Source organism: Scyliorhinus canicula, chromosome 6 (genome assembly GCF_902713615.1).
Source record: "Scyliorhinus canicula chromosome 6, sScyCan1.1, whole genome shotgun sequence".
Classification (NCBI taxonomy): Eukaryota; Metazoa; Chordata; class Chondrichthyes; order Carcharhiniformes; family Scyliorhinidae; genus Scyliorhinus; species Scyliorhinus canicula.
This window is the reverse complement of record NC_052151.1, coordinates 115398649-115424620: the sequence shown is the minus strand read 5'-3', so window position 1 is coordinate 115424620 and position 25972 is coordinate 115398649. Positions and strand designations below refer to the sequence as shown.

Below are 25972 nucleotides of genomic sequence, written 5' to 3'. Positions count from 1 at the left end.
CACCCGCGCTCTCTTAACCAGCCCATTCAGTCCCTTGACGTTCCAGGTGATCAGCCTGGTCGGGGGGCACATCCCACCCCCCCCCCCCCCCCCCCCCCCCCCCCCCCCCCCCCCCACCCCACCGGTCAGCCATAGCCTTTCCCGGGCCAGCCCCTGACCCGTGCGTCGCGCCATTCCTGGCCCGCCCTTTGGCTGCCTCCACCCTCGACCTCCTTTCCAGTGCCTATTTCAAGTCCCTCTCACATCAGCAGAACAACCCCCCCCCTCCCCTAACCCCATCCCCCGATACCCCCACCCCTGCCATCTACTGGCTGTAACTTCCCCCCCCATCTGACTTCCTTGACTAGCCAATCTGCTAGCCCAGTGACTCAACACTCCGGCGCCTTCCTGTCTCATTCCCATTGTTTCCCCGCCCTCCTCCCCACCCACTGGGGCAAGCCGGCTCCAGTGTCTTCCGCGAGCTGCACAAAAAGCACAAACCAGCCCAAACAGGAAAAAAAAAAGAAAAAAAACACAGAAAAAAGAGAAAAAGCACATAAATGTCCATGAACAAAGGAAAGAGTCTCAAATGTTCCGCTTGGCCCCTTTGGCCCAGCAAACCGTTGAGCAGCAGTCCAGGCACATTCGGCGTTCCTTCCCACAGAAATCCTCGGGCCCTAACTCGCGTCCTTGGGGCCTCCTTTCGGGACCAGCCCCAGGTCCCTCACAAAATCCATCGCTTCTTCGGGCTCGGAGAAGTAGTGGTGTTGACCCTGGTGCGTGACCCATAGCCGAGCTGGGAACAGCAGACCAAACTTCACGTGCTTCTTGAACAGCACCTCCTTGACATTCTTAAAGGCTGCTCGCCGCCGAGCCACCTCCTGGCTTAGGTCCTGATAAATGCGGGGAACACTGTTGTTCCACGTGCTGCTCCTGGCGCTCTTTGCCCACTGCAGCACCCGCTCCTTGTCCACGAACCTGTGGAACCTAATCACCATCGGGCGGGGGGGTCCGCCCAGCCGCCCCTGCATTGCCTGCACTCTGTGTGCCCCCTCCAGCTCCAGCGGTCGCGGAAAGGCTTCGGCCCCCATCAGCTGCTTCAGCAGGTCTGCTACAAACGCTGCAGCATCAGCTCCTTCAGCTCCCTCCGGGAGGCCGACCATCCTCAGATTGTTCCTGCGGACTCTATTCTCCAGCTCCTCCACTCTGTCCAGCAGTCTTCTCTGCCGCTCTTTCAGGCCGTCAACTTCTAGCGCTGCAACCGTTTGCGCATCCGCCTGCTCCTCCACCGCCTCTCCCAGCTCCTTAACTTTAACATCCTGGGCGTCCAGCCTCTGGTTCAGCTGATCCACCGCTTTCTGGATTGGATCCAAGCTGTCCCGCTTCAGCGCTTCAAAACTGGACTTCATTACCTGGAGCATGTTATCCAGCGCCAGCTGGATTGCTGAGTCCGGGGTCCGTGTGTCCGCCATCTTAGGTCCCAGGTAATTTTCTTCAGGTCCTTGTCTCTGTCCCTTTTTCTCCTTCTTCTTCTGCCTTCTGGAATCCCGCTGTTCCATGTGCCGCAGCCCGCTCCTCAGCGCCTTCGCTGCCGCTTTCCTTCGCCCAGCTCCTTAAATCTTACCTTCTGGGTTTCTGAAGTAGGTCCAAGCTGTCCCTCCTCAGCAACTCCAAACTTTTTTTTTCCTTTGTTCTGGAGGAAGGAAGGTCCGTGGGTCCGCCATCTTACCCTTCAGGTCAGTTTCCTCCTTGCCTCCGTCTCTCTCTCTCTCTCTCTCTTTCCTCCTCTACCGGCTGGCCTCCCACGATTCCATCTGCTGCAGCCCGCTCTCCTCTTCTTTCCACGGCAGCCTTTTTGCCGCCCCCGTGGTCCCGCTATCGCAGGGAATCAGCTGTTAAGCCCCGCTGGAGTGAGAGCCCGCCGAATGTGCGGCTCACTCGAACATCGCCGCCACCGGAAGTCCAATAATAAACATTTAACTAGTCAAGAACTAGCCATTCTCTTGGGCATGATTCCCACCGGCCAAGCACCAGAACATAACATTCTGGGTTGTTAAGAAATGCAAACAGGTTTATTAGTGAGCCTGATACAGAGATTACTACAGGAGTGCATACAATAAAAGATTTTAATTTAAAAATTAACAGGAACTGGAATTAGGCCCTCATTTAAAGGAATTAGAATCATGTAAAGTTATGTTGATGTCCCTATAAATACTCACATTGTCTTTTTTATAAATATCATATCTGTAAAACTTTCAAAATAAATTATTTTGCATTTTCAAGAAGGTTTACAATAGATTCCTGTTATAACCTGCACGAGATCTACAGGGTCGAAGCAACTAGTCTCCCTTGAGCCTTGTTGAGTACGAGCTGCCCCTCTGAGGGGTGGGAGCCCATAGACACTCTAATCGCCTTTGTAGTAAAAGTCGGCCAGGTTTGGAATTGACACCTCAGACCTGGCTGGGATCTGAAGAGTATTGTACATATTATTCCTTTGTAATAAAACTGGTTTCTCTTTATCCACTCGCCTCAGACTCGTGTGTGGTCATTAAAATTCCAAAATGGCAGAAAGGACAACAAATAAAATTTCAGCAATTTAAATATCCTGATGGTAGTATGATTGTCTTAACCCTCTCTACAAAACAACAATGAACCTGGTTTACTACAGGGTGAAAATGGATAGTCTACCAGAACACTTAAGTTTTGAATCTTTGACAGCTTGAATTGAAGTTTTAAAACTATCATAACAAACACTGCTATAAAATGCTTCAAAGCATGTTTCCAATGAAGGTATAACAGAGTACAAAGTATTATGAGTTTGCTTATGAATACAGCTCTTACAATAACTTCTTACATTGTTAAAAAAACAATGTAAGCTTTTCACAGTAACTTAATTGAAGCCTACTCGTGACAATAAGCGATTTTCATTTCATTTCAAAAAACAGTTAACCCGGAGAGTCAATCACAATTGAGACATGAGCACAAAACCCTCTCTAATTACTTCAAAACCGTTCAAAAATAACATTTTGATAACCACTGGTATCCGGCAGGCAGGACTATGAATGTTTAATGAGGAGACTTGTCGAGCCAAAGCCAAGTAACAACAAGAAATCACATTGACATATGCCCGAGATCATAATTGCTATTGAATTCTGCATTTCTTCACAGATAGGCAAGTGAAAATCAATTATCATTTAAAAATATAAATATTTTAAATGGTCTAACCAAGATAGAACTAAATTGTTTCAATCTGAATTTAAACATAGAATGGCAGGCATCAAAATTTTTGTGGAGAACTGGGCAGACGATACAATTAATGTGACAAATCAATATTCTGAGTAAGGGGACCCAGCAGCTTTACAATTCTGTGACAGCCAATAAAAACACTCACAGTGATCCCACAGTGACCTAACGTTGGTTTTTACAAAGGGCGGAATTTGAACCACGTTTTTTCAAAGTGTCCGCTCTGGTGAGAAAACCAGGGAGGTGCAGATGGCGGGAAAACGCACCGTATGCTCAGCCTTTTTGACAATCTTTTTTTCCACGTGATTCAGGGTACGCTTATGCAGCTTGTCTCTAAGACACTCGCCTCAAGAAACCTTAATCACAGTAATTAGTGGAACACTCCTTTTAAACGCCTCCCCAACACTCGCCTGCGCATGTCACAAGTCCAGTCAGGGCGATGGCTGCCAGGAAGACAGCACCACATATTACGAAGGGAGCCAGCCCTCAGCAAACTTCTCAATGGGGTCAAGAAGAGCCCAACCCCATTTAAGGAATGAGCCCCTGAGCTGCTGGCGAAGAGCAGGATCGCTCCTGTGCAGAGGACAAAGTTGAGGCCAAGGACACAAGTGATAACCCACAACACAGCCAGCCATGGCGCAAGCCTCACGTGAGTGACCTTTCCATATCAGCGCTCCCATGTCCTGCAGAAATGCCATCTCCCTCCCATTGCAGGTCAATTAGCAGACCAGCCCGGACAATGCTTGTGTCTCCTGGACACCAGGGACCAAGCAGCTCCAAAATATTTCGGAGACCAGCACTAAAGAGGCATCACATCTTTCACCCACACCCTCCACCAGCACAGATGCTCACACCTCAGTGGGATTAAGTAGTAGGCAGTCTTCAGGGTCACTCACGGTGGATACCTCATGGCTGATGCACAGCGGGTGGAGACAGGGACGTCCCAGAGATCCAGCTCTCAGAGGGATGCCAGAAATCCAGGACTCTGTTGAGCCCCTGGCTGATGACATGCCCCTGGGTCCAGTCATCCAAGAGCTGCTCAAACTGCAAAGGCAGAGTTGGAAGCGGTGACAGCATCCCTCCTCGGACTGGAGGAGCCCCTTCTGTCCAAGGAGATGGTCCTGTCAGTCTGGCGCAACACGGCCAACACTGCAAGGGTGGTGTCCATTGTGGAGACCTTGGCACAGGAGGTGCGCTCCATGGCGGGGATGTCCGCTCCGCGGTTCAACTCATGGCCTCCATGGCTGTGGGAATGCACAGGTGTCAGCACCAGAAGATACGGGGTTTCTGGATCTCACTCCAGTTGTCGCTTTATCCCATTGAGGAGCCCTGGGGCTCCCAGACACCCACAGGGAAGAGGATCAGCAGCAGCGCAGCCTGGCGCCTTCCACCTAGGAGACCCTGGGGACGTCCAGCCCACATGACACCCCCTCCCTGTGAGTGTCACCCCCCCCCCCCCCAGCCCCACACACCAAGGAGAACAGCACTGCTACATCTGCGCTGCGCAAAAGCAGGCCAGGACCCTCAATATCCTGTCCCCCCCGGGGACGCCCACCAAGGTAATCCCAGACAACAGGGTGTGGAAGTCGAAAGGGAAAATGCTGGAAAATCTCAGCAAGTTTGGTAGCATCTGTAGGGAGAGAAAAGAGCTAACGTTTCGAGTCCGATGACCCTTTGTCAAAGCTAACAGACAGAGAGAGTGGGAAATATTTATACTGTGGAGTGAGAATGAAAGATGAGTCATAGCCACAGAAACCCAGGAAACTTGGTGCTAATGGCCACAGAAACCAAGGGGAAAAAGTGTTAATGGCAGTCCCCAGAGAGAACAAAAGATGTGAAAGGTCAAACAGCAGGGAAACTAGCATCAGAGGATGAACTGTAGGTGTGGGGGGAGGGGAAGGGGGAAGCAAAGAGGAGAAAGGTGCAGGAAAGGTGCAGGAAAGAAATAAATGGTAAAAGACAGTTAAAATGAAATGAAAACAAATGGGTTGAGGTGGGGCTGATCATCTGAAGTTGTTGAATGTGATGAATGGTATCGGTAACTGCTGTAACTGTACCTTGCCTTTAATACATTGGCCCTTTAAGACCGGGCTTGGAACCCTGGGGGACTCCGCCTCTGGCTCCGCCCCAAGGAAATGGTATATAAGGTGATGCTCACTGGGCAGCATGCTGTGACCACACTTCTCGGCAGCTGTCCGGTTCTCTGGTAATTAAAGCCTTTGAATTACCTATCTTCTCTCCTGTGTCGTAATTGAGGGTATCTCAATTTAATTACCAGACACATCAAGATGGACAGCGCTCTAAAGCCGAAGAAACTCAACCTAGACGCTCGGTCGCCGGAGGCCCCAGAAATCTTTTAATATTGGCTCTGGTGTTTTGAGGCCTATCTAGACTCCTCAGAGACTGAAGTCGACGGCGCTCGCAAGCTGAGCTTACTACATGCCCGGGTGGGCTACCGACTCTCCTCCGTGATCGAGAACGCTACGACATACGAAACTGCAGTCGATATACTGAAGAAACGCTTTGTAAAGCCGATTAACGAGGTACACGCCAGACATTTGCTCTCGACCTGCAGCCAGCGCTCCGGGGAAACTCTAGACGAATACGTGGAGAGACTCACTGCGCTCGCGAGGAACTGCAATCATAAAGAAGTGACGGCAGAAGTCCACATGAACTTACATATTCGTAATGCCTTCGTGTCCGGTATCAGGTCCTCGTACACCCGGCAGAGGCTCCTAGAAGACGGGGCAAAGGATCTCCAAGGCACAGTAACGCTCGCCTCTTCCCTAGAAACGGCCCACCACAACTCCGTACATACTCCACGGACCTTGCGAACCCCTCTCGATCCCCTCCAGACTCGGCCACGCTACAGGCCTGCACCGCACGGCAATCGTAGCCTCAAGACACTCAAACGGTGTTTGGGGCTTTTCTCCTATTACGCCCAGTGGGTCCCCAGATATGCGGACAAAGCCCAACCACTCATTAAGACCACGTTTTTTCTCCTGACAGCTGAGGCCCAGTCGGCTTTCAGCCGTATCAAGGCCGACATCATCAAGGCCGCCATGCACGCGGTGGACGAAGCCATTCCCTTCCAGGTAGAAAGCGACGCATCAGATGTCGCCCTGGCTGCTACCCTCAACCAGGCGGGCAGACCAGTAGCGTTCTTCTCCCGAACCCTCACCGCCTCGGAAATTCGGCACTCTGCACTCAAGAAGGAGGCACAAGCCATAGTGGAGGCCGTGCGGCACTGGAGGCACTACCTAGCCGGTAGGAGGTTCACCCTCGTCACCGACCAACGGTCGGTTGCCTTTATGTTCGATAACGCACAATGGGGCAAAATAAAGAATGACAAAATTCTGAGGTGGAGGATAGAACTCTCCATCTATACATACGATATTAAATATCACCGGGGAAGCTCAACGAACCCCCGGGTGCCCTGTCCCACGGCACGTGCGCCAATGTGCAAAAAGACCGCCTAAGAGTCATCCACGATGACCTCTGCCACCCGGGGGTCACCCGGCTTGCCCATTTCATCAAGTCCCGCAACCTACCTTACTCCACAGAGGAGGTCAAGGCCATGACTAAGGCATGCCAGATCTGTGCGGAATGCAAACCGCACTTCTATCGACCAGACAGGGCACGCCTGATAAAGGCCTCTGGGCCCTTTGAGCGACAAAGTGTGGACTTCAAAGGGCCCCTCCCGTCCACCAACCGCAACATCTATTTCCTCACCGTTATCGATGAGTTCTCCCGCTTCCCTTTTGCGGTCCCCTGCCCCGATATGACCTCGGCCTCCGTGATCAAGGCACTGCACAGCATCTTCACACTGTTTGGTTTCCCCGCTTATACCCACAGCGACCGGGGTACATCGTTCATGAGCGATGAGCTGCGTCGATATCTGCTCAGCAAGGGCTTTGCCTCGAGCAGAACGACGAGCTATAACCCACGGGGAAACGGGCAGGTGGAGAGGGAGAACGCGACAGTTTGGAAGGCTGTCCTTCTAGCCCTATGGTCAAGGAGTCGCCCAATCGCCCGCTGGCAGGAGGTCCTACCTGATGCCCTACATTTCGTTAGGTCGCTCCTCTGTACGGCCACGAACGAGACCCTTCACAATCGTTTGTTTGTCTTCCCCAGGAAGTCCACCTCTGGGGTCTCGCTTCCACGCTGGCTGACGATTCCGGGACCAGTCCTACTCCGGAGGCACGTGTGGAGCCATAAAACAGATCCGATAGTCGAGAGGGCCGAACTGCTACACACAAACCCTCAATACGCCTACGTTGAGCACCCCGACGGCAGGCAGGACACCGTCTCCCTGCGAGACCTGGCACCCGCCGGCTTCCCCACCGATCCCCCCCTCCTACCGACGCTCCCCTCCCCGCACCAACTGCCGACCCTGACAGCGCCCCCCCCCCCCCCCCATAGCGCCCCCTGCCCCCCAGCCGCCGCCGGCACCAATCACCCTAGTCACCCCGGATACCCCCATGCTCCAAAGCGGGCAAAGGCTGAGTCAACCGTGCTCCTGGATATACCATCATCGAAACTGACCGTATCCATGGCACCATCACCGGAGCGGAGAAGGTCAGCACGGACGGTCAGACCACCCAAAAGACTGAACTTATAACTCCACTTCACCCCCGACGGACTATGGGTTTTTTTAAACAGGGGGTGAATGTGATGAATGGTATTGGTAACTGCTGTAACTGTACCTTGCCTTTAATACATTGGCCCTTTAAGACCGGGCTTGGAACCTTGGGGGACTCCGCCTCTGGCTCCGCCCCCAGGAAACGGTATATAAGGTGATGTTCACTGGGCAGCATGCTGTGACCACACTTCGGCAGCTGTCCGGTTCTCTGGTAATTAAAGCCTTTGAATTACCAATCTTCTCTTCTGTGTCGTAATTGAGGGTATCTCATTGAATTTGATGTTCAGGCCGGACGGCTGTAGTGTGCCTAACCGGAAGATCAGATGTTGTTCCTCCAGTTTGCATTGCGCTTCACTGGAACATTGCAGCAGGCCAAGAACAGACATGTGGGCATGGGAGCAGGGTCTTTTGTTAAAATGGCAAGCAACAGGAAGGTCAGGGTCCTGAATGCGTACGGAATGCGACAGCCCGCTTTTACCTACTTGGATGCCTTCCCCCTACGGCTTCCAACCTCATAGTCCCCCAACCCCGCACAGCCCGCTTTTACCTACTGTATGTGCGCATTCAGGATCCTGACCTTCCTGTTGCTTGCCATTTTAACAAAAGACCCTGCTTCCATGCCAACATGTCTGTTCTTGGCCTGCTGCAATGTTCCAGTGAAGAGCAACGCAAACTGGAGGAACAACATCCCATCTTCTGGTTAGGCACGCTACAGCCTTCCGGCCTGAACATCAAATTCAACAACTTCAGATGATCAGCCCCACCTCAAACCATTTATTTTCATTTCATTTTCATAGAATTTACAGTGCAGAAGGAGGCCATTCGGCCCATCGAGTCTGCACCGGCTCCTGGAAAGAGCACCCTACCCAAGGTTAACACCTCCACCCTATCCCCATAACCCAGTAACCCCACCCAACACTAAGGGCAATTTATCATGGCCAATCCACCTAACCTGCACATCTTTGGACTGTGGGAGGAAACTGGAGCACCCGGAGGAAACCCACGCACACACGGGGAGGATATGCAGACTCCGCACAGACAGTGACCCAAGCCGGAATCGAACCTGGGGCCCTGGAGCTGTGAAGCGATTGTGCTATCCACAATGCTACCGTGCTGCCCCTTTAACTGTCTTTTACCATTTCTTTCTTTCCTGCACCTTTCCTGCACCTTTCTCCTCTTTGCTTCCCCCTTCCCCTCCCTCCACATCTACAGTTCACCCTTTGATGTTAGTTTCCCTGCTGTTTGGCCTTTCACACCTTTTGTTCTCTCTGGGGACTGCCATTAGCACTCTTTCCCTGTGGTTTCTGTGGCTATTAGCACCCGGTTTCCCTGGGTTTCTGAGGCTATGACTCATCTTTCATTCTCACTCCACAGTATAAATATTTCCCACTTTCTCGGTCTGTTAGCTTTGACAAAGAGTCATCGGACTCGAAACGTTAGCTCTTTTCTCTCCCTGCAGATGCTGCCAGACTTGCTGAGATTTTCCAGCATTTTCCCTTTCGTTTCAGATTCCAGCATCCGCAGTAATTTGCTTTTATATAGGGTGTGGAAGTCAGCAGGTTGCCTAAACCTCAACTGTGGAGCCTGGCCATACACGCAGATGTAGTAGGAGGATGAGGGAGACTATGAAATGAGGGGCATCTAGTGAACACAGGTAAACCATGGCACTGTTAGAGAAAAGACACCATTTAAATAACTAGCTAGCATTAAAAAGTACTTTGATCACCCGTAAAGAGTTTCCATGCTGTCATGTCTTGGCGTCAGGCTCCAAAAAACCCTGCACAAAATCGTCGCTTCATCCCTGTGCAGTGTGAGAATGGCAACGCTGTCTCTCTCACATCCCAAACTGATGCCACAGTAAAGCCATATTGCTCCTGGTGCAGGTCCCCCAGCCCCATCCCCCAACCCAACATTCATGAAAAATTCTTCCCCCCCCCCCCCCCCCCCCGCCCCATCCCCTCCTCAGGCCTCCCATGTGTGCCATCATTCTCTGGTCATGAAGATGCCACCAGCTGAAAATGTGCGGACTCTGTTCACCTCGTCAAGAGATGGTGAAGCACACTGGGAACCCTGGCCTTGGTGGAAGCAGTAGCAGCTGATAAGTGTGATTTGGACTCAATGGGCCCCAAAACGACCCCATTCAGTGGCAGGTCGCTTTCAGCTCTCTGTCAGGCAGGAGTCAGATATTTTGTGAATGTTAAGATGAGCTTCGCTCTGTCCTCACTGCAAGTCATCAGCATTCTCCTACGGAGTTCAGTCAGTCTCTTTTGCGCCCTACCCATGAATGCCCAACCATGTTGATGACCTCCTGCAGGCCCCACTGTACTGACAAGATGTGAAACCGCATGTTGAGAGAGGTCTTCACATTCAAGTCCTGGTCATTATCAAACAGAGAATCAATGAGGGAGTCCCAGCCCTGCACCACAGCCATCATCCAAGATCCTTACTCCTCCTCCTCCTCCATAGAGTGCCCCTTGCTGCTCTCCTCGACATCCACCTCATCTGAGGAGATGTGGCATTCCTCCATCTCCTCCTGGTCCAGCTGCTCTCCCAGCTGCAGTGTCAGATTGTGCAGAGTGCAGCAGACCACAATGCTGTGGGACAGAGGGCTGTATTGGAGGGCTCTCCCCAACCTGTCCAGTCATGGGAGCCACATCTAGAGAAGTCCAATTGTCTCCTTGACCAGCACCCGCTTTGACGCATGAGACTCTTGCAACGAGTCCCAGTGGGTGTTTGTGGCCTCCGTACTAGCATCATCAGCCACCTTCTGAGTGGGTACCATTTACCCCCTAGGATCCATCTCCCAGCTGCTGCTCTTCCTTGAAAACAGCTGGGATCTGTAAATGCTCAAGATGTATCATGGGTGCTGCCCCTGGGAAATGGGCACACACCTGCATGATGCCCATTATGTAGTCACAGGCAAGTTGGACATTGGTGGAGGTATCCTTTGTGGTTCAAAAATTACACCCATGCCACCATGGACAATGCAGAACCACTTAGGTACAGTTGATGACATCCTGACCCTGGGGCACAACTACTCTCCATGGACAAGGTGTCCAGGCTCCCCTGGTCCTAGTCCAAGTTGATGTTTACGTAGGCCCTCACAAATAGCACATCTGTGAGCTCTCTTCTACACTTGTGCACTGCTGGCTGGGACATACTGCATAAGTCTGCCGCGCATCCCCAAAATGAGCCACTGGCATAGAGGTTTGAGTGGCTGTGACATTCAGGGCCACACGCAATGGGTGACCTCCCATTCAATGTGGTGCCAACTCTTGCATCACCCGGCACAGGTGGTCCACCATTCCCAGAACCAATGCAGTTTTCTCCAGCATTGGACCTCTGACATTTGGAAGTAGGACATTCTCCATTGGAACACCCGTGGCTGGTAATATATACTCTGAGGCTGTGCCATCTGTGGCCCTAATCCTGGAAGATCAATCAGGCCTGCCTCCCCCTCCTCTGCAGGGTGCTGGTCCTGGCCACGTGCAGCGGCACATAAGAATATAAGAACGTAAGAACAAGGAGTAGGAGTGGGCCATCTGCCCGTCGAGCTTGCTCCACCATTCAATATGATCATGGCTAATAATTTTTTGAACTTAGCTCCCATTACCTGCCCACTCACCATAACCCTTAATTCCTTTACTGTTCAATAATCTATCTATCTTTGCCTTAAAAGCATTTAACAAGGTAGCCTCAACTGCTTCACTGGGCAGGGAATTTCAGTTTCATAACCCTTTGGGTGAAGATGTTCCTCTTCAATTCAGTCCTAAATCTGCTCCCCTTTATTTTGAGGCTATGCCCCCTAGTTCTAGTTTCATCTGCTCGTGGAAACAACCTCCCTGTTTCTATATTAACTATTCTCTTCATAATTTTATATGTTTTGATAAGATCCCCCCTCATTCTTCTGAATTCAAATGAGTATAGTCCCAGTCTACTCAGTCTCTCCTCATAAGCTAATCCTCTCAACTCTGGAATCAACCTAGCGAATCTCCTCTGCACACCCTCCAGTGCCAGTACATCCTTTCTCAAGTAAGGAGGCCAAAACTGTACACAATACTCCAGGTCTGGCCTCACCAGCACCCTATACAGCTGCAACATAACCTCCCTGTTTTTAAACTCCATCGCTCAAGCAATGAAGGACAAAATTTCATTTGCCGCCTTAATTACCTGCTGCACCTGCAAACCAACTTTTTGCGATTCATGCACAAGGGCACCCCAGGTCCCTCTGCACAGCAGCATGCTGCAATTTTTTACCATTTAAATAGTAGTCCATTTTGCTGTTATTCCTACCAAAATGGATGACCTCACATTTGCCAACATTGTACACCACCCACCAGACCCTTGCCCACTCAAACTATTTATATCCCTCTCCAGACTTCTGTATCCTCTGCATACTTTTCTCGACCACTCATCTTAGTTTCATTTGCGAACTTTGACACATTACCCTTGGTTCCCAACTCCAAATCATCTATGTAAATTGTAAACAATTGCAGACCCAACATTGATCCCTGGGGCACACCACTGATTGCCAACCAGAAAACACCCTTTTATCCCCACTCTTTGATTTCTGTTTGTTAACCAATCATCTATCCATGCTAATACACTACCCGTAACGCCATGTGACCTTATCTTATGCAACAGCCTTTTGTGTGGCACCTTTTTGAATGCCTTCTGGAAATTCAGATACGCCACGGTTCCCCGCTGTCAACTGCATTCATAATGACCTCAAAGAATTCCAGTAAATTAGTTAAACGTGCCCTGCCTTTCATGCACCCATGCTGCGTCTGCCCAATGGGATAATTTATATCCAGATGTCTCGCTATTTTGTCCTTGATGATAGACTCAAGCATTTTCCCCACTACAGAAGTTAAGCTAAATGGCCTAGATATCCGCCTTTTATCTATTTCCTTTTTTAAACAGCACTGTCACATTTGCTGTTTTCCAATCTGCAGGGACCGCACCAGAGTCCAGTGAATTTTGGTAAATTGCCATGAGCACATTTGCTATTTCCCCCGCCATTGCTTTTAGTACCCTGGGATGCATTCCATCAGGGCCAGGAGACTTGTCTACCTTCAACCCATTAGCTTGCCTGGCACTACCTCCTTTGTGATAATGGTACGTTGATGTTGCTTCTGCTACTTGATTGCTATCAAACGAATTGCCAGCTCAACTCCCAGAGAACTTCAAAGTGAACAATAAGGAGGCTTGACAATGCCCTTACCAACAGCCCTCTCAGGATCTGGGATTTCCAGCCATGTGCATCACACTCAGTCAGCACCTTTCCACTGAGTCTCACTCCCTCCTCTGTCAAAAATTAGCCACTTCCCCATTAATCCACCTGCATGAAGCGCTTCAACCCCTGCAAACCTCAGTGGTCCTCCATTGGGGACCTCCACCTCCAGACAGCACAAGAAATGCTAAGGCAAAGGGTGAGGGCAAGGAAGTTAAGGATGTGTAGTAGCCCATACAGGAAACAGCGCAAAAGGATAAGGAGGGCATTTACATGAGGAGGCTCACGCTGTGGGTGGGGGAGGAGAGGGGGGTGATGTGTTGGGCAGGCTGGGTCTATGTGGACTGCGTTTGATGCAGTGTAGCGAGAGACAGACTTCCAACACTTGATGAGATGCAACACGATTTTATTTAACATCTAACTATTTTACATGTTCAACTGTGGGTTGACACTATGCTGACTTAACTGGAGACCTGAGGCTAACCTGACCAGACTATCTGAGTACCATATGGTGTTTGCACTGGCTATGTTCACGAGCTCCGACTGTCTTAGAGGCTGGATCCCGAGAGAGCGGGAAAACTGGTGCCCTCTGGCTTTATAGTGGTCGTGCCCTGTCTGGTGATTGGCTGCTGTGTTCTGTGTGCTTACTGGTCATCCTGTGTGTCAATCACTGCCTGTCTGCACACCATCATATACCTGGATGTATATTATGACAGCGGGGGTGGAGGTTGGATGCTGGGGCCCAGGGACAATGTGAAATTCAGTGGGCGTATGCTCAGACGGTTCAAATTTGTTCACCAATTAATGACAGACTCATGGATTGTGCATGTGCTCACTAAATTTGCATAATTGACTCGTCAAGAAAGGGTCAGTGACTTGATTAAGCAACTGGATTCTCGTAATGGCAGGCGATGCATGTGTATTTTATTTATTCATTTTTATTTTTTTATAAATTTAGATTACCCAATTATTTTTTCCAATTAAGGGGCAATTTAGCATGGCCAATCCACCTACTCTGCACATTTTTGGGTTGTGGGGGCGAAACCCACGCAGACACGGGGAGAATGTGCAAACTCCACACGGACAGTGACCCAGAGCCGGGATCGAACCTGGGACCTCAGCACCGTGAGGCAGTTGTGCTAACCACTAGGCCACCGTGCTGCCCTTTGCGATGCATGTGTAGACTGAAATTAGCATGTCAACTTCATCTTTGGAGGGCACCCTCATTCCCCCAGTGCTCAAGGGCTGTGGATTAAACAAGCCTTTCAAATTGAACAGACAGCCACGCAGAAACTAATCTCTGACAGCCAGACCTCCAGAACCAGTGCTTTACACTTCCATGCAGCTCATGCCCTCTGGTTTCAAAGTGTTGCTTGATTTTGGGGGTGTTCATTCTCACTGCTGTTGTCCTAACCCTGACGTGAAGGTCTTCAGCCCACATGAGGCTGGAAAACAAAATTTAAAATCAGAGCATCTCGGAAGGAAAAGCACCTTCACATCACTCATTGGGGCCACAGGGACAGCTTCCCTGCTGTGCCCTCCTCTCTGGGATAGGCAGTCCCAGATCCTATGGTCTCCCTGGGGGGCCGCAAGGAGACTGCCATGTTGAAGCTGGTGGTTTCACCACACAGCAAAGGGCCATTTCTCCCATTATTTCAATTGGCTGCCTGCCTGCACTTGGCAGGCAGCTAATCGCATCCAATCCAAATGCTGGGAAAGCTCCCTGTTGGCAGGATGGCTCACCATTGTCCCCCCCCCCCCCCCCCCCCCCCCCCAGCCCCCGCTCTCCACCTCCAAGCCTGCCACACGCACTGGGAAAATCCTATCTATAAACATATTTATAACTATTTGAAATAGATCAAAGCTTCTGTTAAAATAGCAGAAGATTCTACACTGCCATTTCAAAGCACATGACGTTACTGAGTAAATAACTGAACAAAGGTGTGTGTTTTATATTCTTCAAGAGCTGTGCTCTAATCTTTCTACGCATCAAAGAGCTGAAAAGAGGTAAGCAGGAAACCTTGATGCATACATTGTTTGTCCCAGTTGGATCATTATTATGTCTGACCTCTGTTTAGGTTAAACCCGAGCAACAGCTGCTCCTTGTTAGAATTCAAAGGTCCCTGATGGATTGCATGGCATAGTGTACACAAACAAAAATTATAACAATAAGAATCCTTGTCCTTTTAGCTAATCTGACATATGCATTTGTTAATATTCCTTATGGAGAGAAAGATTTTTTTGAATTATTACTTATGGTAAAGTTGCAAACACAAGTATAAGGTCAATGTTTATGATTTCACTGCAAATGGTGAACAAAGAAAAATGTCCTTGTGGTCAGGTATTGGTGTTTTATATGCAAGGGGGATGAAATTCTGCAGTGGTTCCATCAGTTTTCCACTTTAATTTCAGCAAAGGACTGCAATGTTTTCTATGTCTGCAAGTAAATGGCTGCATCAAGTGAATAATTTGAAGTTAACTGCAAAATGTTTCACTTTTGTATTTCACAAAAGTGAATACAAAACCTAAACTGATAAACGAATTCTGCCATGCGTGTATGATTAAATAGGCTCCACGCTTCATTAAAAAGGAGAAGGATTATTAGAAGAAAAATGTGCAAAGTACGATAATCACCAGGAAATACCTTATTCCAGTGTGAAGCCCACTGATTTTCATGTCACACATCAATTCTTGGTTCAGTTTAAATCTTTTCTGTATGTCATAGTTAGGAAATTCACTCTGTTGCCCTCAGCTGTCGTAAAGCATTTTCTGAGAAATCTGCCAAGAAATGTGTTCCCACTGCAATCTAGCTATTTTGAAGATTTAAGTAGGTGGATATTGAATACTTGTGTCACCAACTCTGCCTCTAAATCCCTGTCAGTCACACAGCCAGAAGCCAGAGCCATAAACACAATATGCAAATCTTTGAGATAATCTTCATTATAAAGCTTGAAGGTATCAATCTTCATGACAAATGACACTAAGAAGGAAAAATTACACTCTTGAGTGTTGAAGAATTATACCATTGTTAATACTCTTTGGAGGAAAAATTATTTTTATCTCTTATCTGTAACAAAATTGAAAATCCAAGTGCAAGTGACATGTTTAAAATTTCACTACAAAGTGGGAACGAAGGAAACATCCTTTATGGTGAGTTGAAGTTTAAACTACAAGGGAAAATGGAGCATCACAATGTGTATGATAGCACTTCAGTGTGGAATAGTAGACTATGGCCTATTTAAGTTCTTAGTGCAAGATAAGTCTTATGGAATATCGTTTTTGAGGGAAACCTGAAATTTAAAGACCAGTTAGCTTAAAGTATGCTGCCAGGAAATTGCTTGAGTCTATAATTAAAGAAGGTGGCTGAATACCTTGAAAATGGTTTAGTTTATCAGAAACAGACAGCGTGGATTTGTAACGGTTATCTGATTAGATTTGTTGAAGTGGCCACTAAAGGAAGGATAAGGATATTTGCAACTGTTATTTGGATGGACTCTCAGAAGGCATTTGATAAAGTCCCTCACAAGATTTGGATTTGGGTTTATTGTCACGTGTACCGAGGTACAGTGAAAAGTATTGTTCTGCATAAATCCAGGCAGATCATTCCATACATGAAAAAACATCGGACATATGATAAATACACAATACATAGACATTGGATGAGCATACGGAGTGCAGTGCGACTCAGTAGAGAAGATGTGTGCAAAGATCAGTTCAGTCCATAAGAGGGTCATTCAGACGTCTGGTAAAAGCCGGACTCCTGAAAGAGACTATTGTCTAAAGTTGCCGTCCATGGAATTGAAGGAAAACTACTGATCTGGTTAGCAAATTGGCTGAGCAGAAGGAAACAGAAAATTGGGATAATTAGCAGGTTAAAAAATTGGCAGGATGTGACTAGTGGTACCCTGCAAAGATCTCTGTTTGGGCCTCAACTTTTCACTGCACTTACTAACATCTTAGATGATCCATAGAAAACACATAGCCAAATATGCTGTTAACACAACATAGGCAGTATTGTAATTAGTGTAAACAGAAGAGTAAAATTATAAAGAAACATTAATTGACCAAGTGTATGGCGGGAAGCTGTGGCAGATGGATGTCAGTGTAGGCAAATGTGAGGTAATCCACATTTGATCTTTAAAAGGATACAATGATAGAAAGCTAGAAATAACTGAGGTCCAAAGAGGCTTGGGGGGTACAGCCATAGAACATAGAACATAGAACATAGAACATAGAACGATACAGCGCAGTACAGGCCCTTCGGCCCTCGATGTTGCACCGACATGGAAAAAAACTAAAGGCCATCTAACCTACACTATGCCCTTATCATCCATATGCTTATCCAATAAACTTTTAAATGCCCTCAATGTTGGCGAGTTCACTACTGTTGCAGGTAGGGCATTCCACGGCCTCACCACTCTTTGCGTAAAAAACCCACCTCTGACCTCTGTCCTATATCTATTACCCCTCAATTTAAGGCTATGTCCCCTTGTGCTAGCCACCTCCATCCGCGGGAGAAGGCTCTCGCTGTCTACCCTATCTAACCCTCTGATCATTTTGTATGCCTCTATTAAGTCACCTCTTAACCTTCTTCTCTCTAACGAAAACAACCTCAAATCCATCAGCCTTTCCTCATAAGATTTTCCCTCCATACCAGGCAACATCCTGGTAAATCTCCCCTGCACCCGTTCCAAAGCTTCCACGTCCTTCCTATAATGAGGCGACCAGAACTGTACGCAATACTCCAAATGCGGCCGTACTAGAGTTTTGTACAACTGCAACATGACCTGATGGCTCCGGAACTCAATCCCTCTACCAATAAAGGCCAACACACCATAGGCCTTCTTCACAACCCTATCAACCTGGGTGGCAACTTTCAGGGATCTATGTACATGGACACCGAGATCCCTCTGCTCATCCACACTACCAAGAATTTTACCATTAGCCAAATATTCCGCATTCCTGTTATTCTTTCCAAAGTGAATCACCTCACACTTCTCCACATTAAACTCAATTTGCCACCTCTCAGCCCAGCTGTGCAGCTTATCTATGTCCCTCTGTAACCTGCAACATCCTTCCGCACTGTCTACAACTCCACTGACTTTAGTGTCGTCTGCAAATTTACTCACCCAACCTTCTGCGCCCTCCTCTAGGTCATTTATAAAAATGATAAACAGCAACGGCCCCAGAACAGATCCTTGTGGTACGCCACTCGTAACTGAACTCCATTCTGAACATTTCCCATCGACTACCACTCTCTGTCTTCTTTCAACTAGCCAATTTCTGATCCACATCTCTAAATCACCCTCAATCCCCAGCCTCCGTATATTCTGCAATAGCTGACCGTGGGGAACCTTATCAAACGCTTTACTGAAATCCATATACACCACATCAACTGCTCTACCCTCGTCTACCTGTTCAGTCACCTTCTCAAAGAACTCGATAAGGTTTGTGAGGCATGACCTACCCTTCACAAAACCATGATGACTATCCCTAATCATATTATTCCTATCTAGATAATTATAAATCGTATCTTTTATAATCCTCTCCAAGACTTTACCCACCACAGACGTTAGGCTCACCGGCCTATAGTTACCGGGGTTATCTCTACTCCCCTTCTTAAACAAAGGGACCACATTTGCTATCCTCCAGTCCTCTGGCACTATTCCTGTAGCCAATGATGACCTAAAAATCAAAGCCAAAGGCTCAGCAATCTCTTCCCTGGCTTCCCAGAGAATCCTAGGATAAATCCCATCAGGCCCCGGGGACTTATCTATTTTCACCTTGTCCAGAATTGCCAACACTTCTTCCCTACGCACCTCAATGCCATCTATTCTAATAGCCTGGGTCTCAGCATTCTCCTCCACAATATTATCTTTTTCTTGAGTGAATACTGATGAAAAGTATTCATTTAGTATCTCGCTTATCTCCTCAGCCTCCACACACAACTTCCCACCACTGTCCTTGACTGGCCCTACTCTTACCCTAGTCATTCTTTTATTCCTGACATACCTATAGAAAGCTTTTGGGTTTTACTTGATCCTACCTGCCAAAGACTTCACATGTCCCCTCCTTGCTCATCTCAGCTCTCTCTTTAGATCCTTCCTCGCTTCCTTGTAACTATCAAGCGCCCCAACTGAAACTTCACGCCTCATCTTCACATAGGCCTCCTTCTTCCTCTTAACAAGAGATTCCACTTCTTTGGTAAACCACGGTTCCCTCGCTCGACCCCTTCCTCCCTGCCTGACTGGTACGTACTTATCCATGAGCCATAAAGGTCATTAATTCCTCATACACAGGAAAAGAAAATAATCGCAAATGGCAATGGAATTTTTGCATTTTTATCCAGACGTCTAGAATTCAAGGAGGCAGAAGTCATGCTTCAGCAATACAAAAACCTGGTTAGACCACATTTGCCGTATTATGAGAAGTTCTGGGCACCAGATCTTAGGAAGGTTATCACTGTCTTGGAAGCAGTTTAGTGGAGATTTACTGGAATGATAGCTGGGCACTGAGAGTTATACCAAGTGAAGGATTCAAGATGTTAAGCAGAACACATAGATAGAATTACTTTTGTTGGGAAGGCTAGGATGAGGGAACAACAGTTAGACCTTTATGAGTAAAGTTAGGAAACACTTTTTCATGCAAAGGGCATAGAAGTTTGAAATTCTTTTCAGCAAATGGCAATTTATACTAGACCAATTGTTAACATTGGCAATGAGTTTGATAGATTTATATTAGCTAAAGGGTATTAACAAAGGCTAAGTTATGTGCATGAAGCTAGGTCACAGATCAACCATGATCTCATTCAACAGGTTAATGCATGGGCTAAATGTCTTATGGAAATGGCACAGGCTAAATGGTCTACTCCTGTTCCCATATTGCTATCTGTGTACAATATTGATTATTTATAAGGTTTGATCGTTGACTTTAAGGATATTTCATTATTTATCATGAATCAGCAAACGTTATCACAATGATTGATTTCACAAGGTATGAATAATTGGGATGGCACGGTGACACAGTGGTTAACACTGCTGCCTCACAGCACCAGGGGCACAGGTTCAATTCCAGCCTTGGGTGACTGTGTGGAGTTTTCATATTCTGCTCATGTCTGCATGGGTTTCCTCCGGGTGCTCTGTTTCCTCCCACAGTTCAAAGATATGCAGATTAGATGAATTGGCCATGCTAAATTGCCCTTTAGTGTCCAATAATGTGAAGATTAGGTAGGGTTACAAGGATAGGGCAGGAGAGTGGGCCGAGGTAAGGTGTTCTTTCAAAGGGTCGGTGCAAACCCAATGGGCCGACTGGTCTTCTTCAGCACTGTTGGAATTCTATAGCTCTATTCTATACTTCAATAGGAAGTTGAGTTCAAAAGCACATCTAAATTTAAAAATATGTTTAAGCAAATATATTGAAAGCCTTGTATATAGCACACACTTTCTATCAGTATCACATTTACTTCCTTTTTAAAATAAATTTAGAGTACCCAATTATTTTTTTTCCAATTAAGAGGAAATTTAGCGTGGCCAATCCACCTAACCTGCACATCTTTGGGTTGTGGGGGTGAGACCCACGCAGACACGGGGAGAATGTGCAAATTCCACACGGACAGTGACCCAGGGCCGGGATCGAACCAGGTCCTCAGTGCCGTAGGCAGTCATTTACTTCCTTTTACACTTCGTCTGTTGCATTTTGTTGGTAACAACCTTATTGTTATAGAACAATATATCCTCCAATACAAAGTGTGCAATATCATAGAAGTATATATATTAAAAATCTGATTTAGAATATGCATGCTTTCTGCATGCAGGAAGGTCACAACAGATTATTTCCAGTGCACCAAGCTGCCTTTGCTGAATGTAAGGTTTATGCTATTAAACAAAATCTTACATTTCCTGACACATTAACCATTTCTACTTACCTTTCAGGCCCTAATTCTCGTCACTAAGTAAATTAAGCTGTGTCATTGCACAGTGTCCACTTCATGCTGTTTTTCTTTCATTAATCCTCATCCTAACATTGACCTGGACTGCTGGCCTGGTCAAATGACTGCTCTTTCCCACCACGATGCAGCCCAATAACCCTACATTCCTCATTAGGTCTCTCTCATGACTAGTGTCCTTAGGCTACCACCAGGAAAGGCAGCTTCTCTGCACCAGCCGCTAACCATCACCTGCAAGCCATAGTACATAAGAAAATACCAGTTACAGTGCTGGCTGAATCTTTCACCAACTAACTGCACCATACCATATCTTGGGGTCTATGTTCATTGTTCTTTGAAAGTTGCCACTCAAGTGGATAGAGCTGTGAAGAAGGCCTATGGTGTGCTAGCGTTCATTAGCAGAGGGATTGAATTTAAGAGCCGTGAGGTGATGATGCAGCTGTACAAAACCTTGGTCAGGCCACATTTGGAGTACTGTGTGCAGTTCTGGTCACCTCATTTTAGGAAGGATGTGGAAGCTTTGGAAAAGGTGCAAAGGAGATTTACCAGGATGTTGCCTGGAATGGAGAGTAGGTCATACGAGGAAAGATTGAGGGTGTTAGGCCTTTTCTCATTAGAACGGAGAAGGATGAGGGGCGACTTGATAGAGGTTTATAAGATGATCAGGGGAATAGATAGAGTAGACAGTCAGAGACTTTTCCCCCGGGTGGAACACACCATTACAAGGGGACATAAATTTAAGATAAATGGTGGAAGATATAGAGGGGATGTCAGAGGTAGGTTCTTTACCCAGAGAGTAGTGGGGGCATGGAATGCACTGCCTGTGGTAGTAGTTGAGTCGGAAAATTTATGGACCTTCAAGCGGCTATTGGATAGGTACTTGGATTAGGGTAGAATAAGGGAGTGTAGGTTAACTTCTTAAGGGCAGCACGGTAGCATTGTGGATAGCACAATTGCTTCACAGCTCCAGGGTCCCAAGTTCGATTTCGACTTGGGTCACTGTCTGTGTGGAGTCTGCACATCCTCCCCGTGACTGCGTGGGTTTCCTCCGGGTACTCCGGTTTCCTCCCACAGTCCAAAGATGTGCAGGTTGGGTGGATTGGCCATGACAAATTGTCCAAAATTCTATGATTAACCTAGGACAAAAGTTCGGCGCAACATCGTGGGCCGAAGGGCCTGTTCTGTGCTGTATTTCTCTATCTATCATACCACAAATCACCACTCACCTGAAAGAAGAAAAGAATAAGGGAGACCGAAGTATTAAAGAACAAAGATAGAAGCAAAAAGGAAGGAAACAGGAGCTGAGGAAGAAGTAGTGAGAAGTAGGAGCGGAAAGAATGAGAAATGAAATGAGAGAGGGAGGGAAATTAGAAGAGGAGCATAGTGACAATGCAGAGATGGCAGAGACAACTGAGAAAATCTACTAGGGTAGCGGAAAATAAGATGTTGAGGTGTACTATCCCTGTTATTGCCATTTTCAGGCGCTACTTGACGGAACATACTTCTAGACTTAGGGTAGTGTTGACAAAGCATCCAAAATTCAGCAGTGGATGCATAAAACCTAGTGGGGGCATCCTCTTCCCCTAAACATGCACCCACTCACATATCAAGTTGTCAACCTTGGCCCAGTGGTAGTGCTCTCCCTTTATGTCAGAGGCTCTTGGGTTTTTACTCCACTCCTGAAACTTGAGTATATTTACCATGCTTCACACCAGTGTAGTAGTAAAGGATTTCTGCATTGTCAAAGATACTCTCTTTCTAAAATACAGACAACTAGTATATACAGAAAAGCAAAGATTGAAGGGCAGCACGGTAGCACAGTAGTTAGCACTGCTGCCTCACAGCGCCGAGGTCCCAGGTTCGATCCTGGCTCTGGGTCACTGTCCGTGCGGAGTTTGCACATTCTCCCCGTGTTTGCATGGATTTCGCCCTCACAACCCAAATGTTCAGGTAGGTGGATTGGCCATGCTAAAGTGCCCCTTAATTGGAAAAAATGAATTGGGCACTCTAATTTTATATTTAAAAAAAACAAAGATTGATGTGCAGTCTTTTGTGTTACAATTCAACTTTTTTGAAATGTCGATGTCCTGTCTCTGGGGTTGAAGTGAAAGGTGAACCTGCTTCAGTTAACAGTGGAACCTGGGGCAGTATATTGCTTGTGGCAGTCAATTAAGAGGCCATTATCATGCCTGCCATCCAATTAAGCACTGTGACCCCAAGGATTGCCAGTCCAGTCAGATAATGCAACAGCCTCAGCAATATTACTGTTAGCTCACCAGGGAGAAGGTTTCTGAGGAGGCAGGAAGTGGCCCATTATTGGCCACACAAGTAGCTCAATTGACCTCCCAAGAGGTGTTCAAGCCACCAACCTTTCCACTGCTGGCAACATGGGATGGCATCGGGAAGAAATCATGCATCCTTGATTTTGCCAGTCTTCCCACCTCCCAGCCCATCCCAAAGGGCCCAGAAAATTCTAGCCATGATGTCTACTAGAGTGCAAATTCCCATTACTCAACAAGCACACATAGGATCAATTATAGTCATAGATCGACTAAATTCACATGACATCACCGTTAAAATGAAAAGTGTTTTCTGAGGAAATTAACATTTTGCAAAGGTATTTGCTTTCTCTATTTTCTGTTAATATCTCTTATTCACCAGGTTTCATCCTGTAAGCAGATAGACACCCTAATGCCTTTGTTAAACAGAGTATGGGACTACTATCTGGCAAAGGTCCAGAGTTATGGAAATATCCCTATCATCAGCAAATTATTTTGAGCCAAGCTTGGCTGCATATTACACAGATGGACACAAAAGGACATGATACTTTTCGATGAACAGCATCCATTAGTTCTCCTGCATGAAACAATTCCTTAACCAACACCATCAAAATTAATGAACTGGTTATACATCGCGTACTATTTATGAAGCCTCTTTGTGCCCAAACCTGTTGTTACCATTGCCTATAAACATTTCAGAAGCAATTCACTGGCTGCAAAGCACTTTCCAGAGAATATGTACAAACACATCTGTTTTTTCTTATCTTCTGAATTAAGGGCAAAAGATTCTGCTCGTCCAATACAAATTGCAACATCTCTGCATTTTCTGATGCACAGAATCAGCATGTATTATTTACTCATGACAACCATTTAATTGCAGTATTAATTCTTCAAGACTGCTGACATGTAGCGTTTAAATATTACAAATATCTTAATGAAACTTTAATTACACCGTATACATTCTAATTTCGATATTGTTGGATTGATGCAGGGAACTATTCCAACAGTCAAGAGGGAACAGGGATGCAATTTTACCAGAAATAGCTGGATCAAAAACCATATCTTATCACATCAAACGATTTCTCACATCAGTCACTGCGTTTACTGTTTCCCTGACAACTAACATGTAAGCAATGCAAATATGTCCTCCTGTTGTGTAATTGTCAATGTCACGTGCTTTAAAATACAGATATATCTGAATGTAAAACTTCGATAAAATGTCACTAATTCATCGAGGTGGCGTTTCGGTCTGGACCGTTGCTTCAGTGTGAAATGAGTAATGTATATATGTTCTCAAAGTGGAGGGAAACTTTAGCAATTTAAAGTGTATTCATGGGTCATTCTCGTTTGTTCGCATTTTTCCTACCTTTCCATCTTTCCTTTGTACCAATTCATTCCCCTTTTACTGCCTGTCACACAGTAGATTAATGGACCGTTCATAGTCAATGGACAGAACATCTAGAATCATTTAAGAATGAGCAACATTACTGATGGACCTTCTCAGGGTGGATGATCGTTTTATCTCTTTAATGAAAATATCTCGGGGTTGGGGGGGGGGGGGGGGGGCTGGATGGGCAGAGGTGCTGTGTTGATGCCTCGCAAGCTGCATGTTAATATCTGGCTGTGCTCTGACTGAGGAGCGCTTCGCCCGGGTCCACATCCAGTTCACTGGGAAGGGGTAAAGAGACGTGGGTTGTTGGTTTAACGGTGGTTTGACGGGTTGACTGGGGGAAGCGGCCCGTGACCCTCGCTCGCAGCCAATGTGCAGCTGGATGGGAGAGACAGCCTGTGATGTCTTAATAAAAGGGAGCATCGTGAGGCATCCCAGACGGCCGCCTGTAGAAAGCAGTCAGACAAAGAGGGAGGAGGGTGTTTAAAGAAAGGTTTGGCTGAATGAAACCGCGCCACTCCTGAATGATGTGCTGGATGATCACTGGCGTGCAGCCACCTTCACGCTGCAGGTGGAGGGAACTTCTGTTCGGCAAGTTCAATTGCAACGGGGCAACAATTATACATTCGCACTTGTAAGACGCGCCATCAATTGGTACCCACTTGACTGTATGGAGAGGGGAAGAGAAAGGATGCCTGTTTCATTGGCACAGATGTCTGTGTGGCGCTGGCTGCCTGCGAGAGGGCAATGTGTAAACCGGGTGATGTGCAAACAATAACCGGGTAGACAGACGGCAGGCACAGCACAAAGAACATGGACACAAGCCCTTACCTTGCTGAAACCCCCTCCGCGAGCTTGCTGCTTTTTAAGGGTGGCATCATCGCCGTCAGTCGCCCACTTAAATCGCCCAGTCTGCTGCTGCTGCGGCTGAGATTTGGAAATAAATATCGCGCCACAAAGAATGAAAACATAACCACATCAAGAGATTCAGATGCAAAGATCTGGATGCCAAAACCCGCCCTAATGCCCCCGACGTACACGCACCCCCCTCCCCCCGTACCCTAGCCTGTGGTGTGTGTGGTTTTACGTAGCTTCCAGGCTCTTGGGATGTTTGTACAAAAGATGCTCCAGCCTTTCATTCCCCTCCCCACCATTGATGTCAGTCTTTGTAGCATTGGTTTCGGTAGCATTTAAAGCGCAATTAACCAAGGTCATGTTTGCTTTGTAAAAATACAGACCTGTTATCTATTAAAATGCAGAG

At 47.2% G+C, this 25972-nt stretch overlaps 1 protein-coding gene across 1 annotated transcript in view; it reads right to left on the bottom strand.

Moving 5' to 3' along the window:
- LOC119967419 (macoilin-like) overlaps nt 1–25701 on the bottom strand; it is a 153179-nt gene extending 127478 nt beyond the window's left edge. The window contains exon 1 of the mRNA XM_038799944.1: nt 25543–25701. Coding sequence (XP_038655872.1) covers nt 25543–25682 — 140 coding nt within the window. The 5' untranslated portion in view covers nt 25683–25701. The remainder of the gene's footprint in view (nt 1–25542) is intronic.
- Nucleotides 25702–25972: the final 271 nt, after the last annotated feature.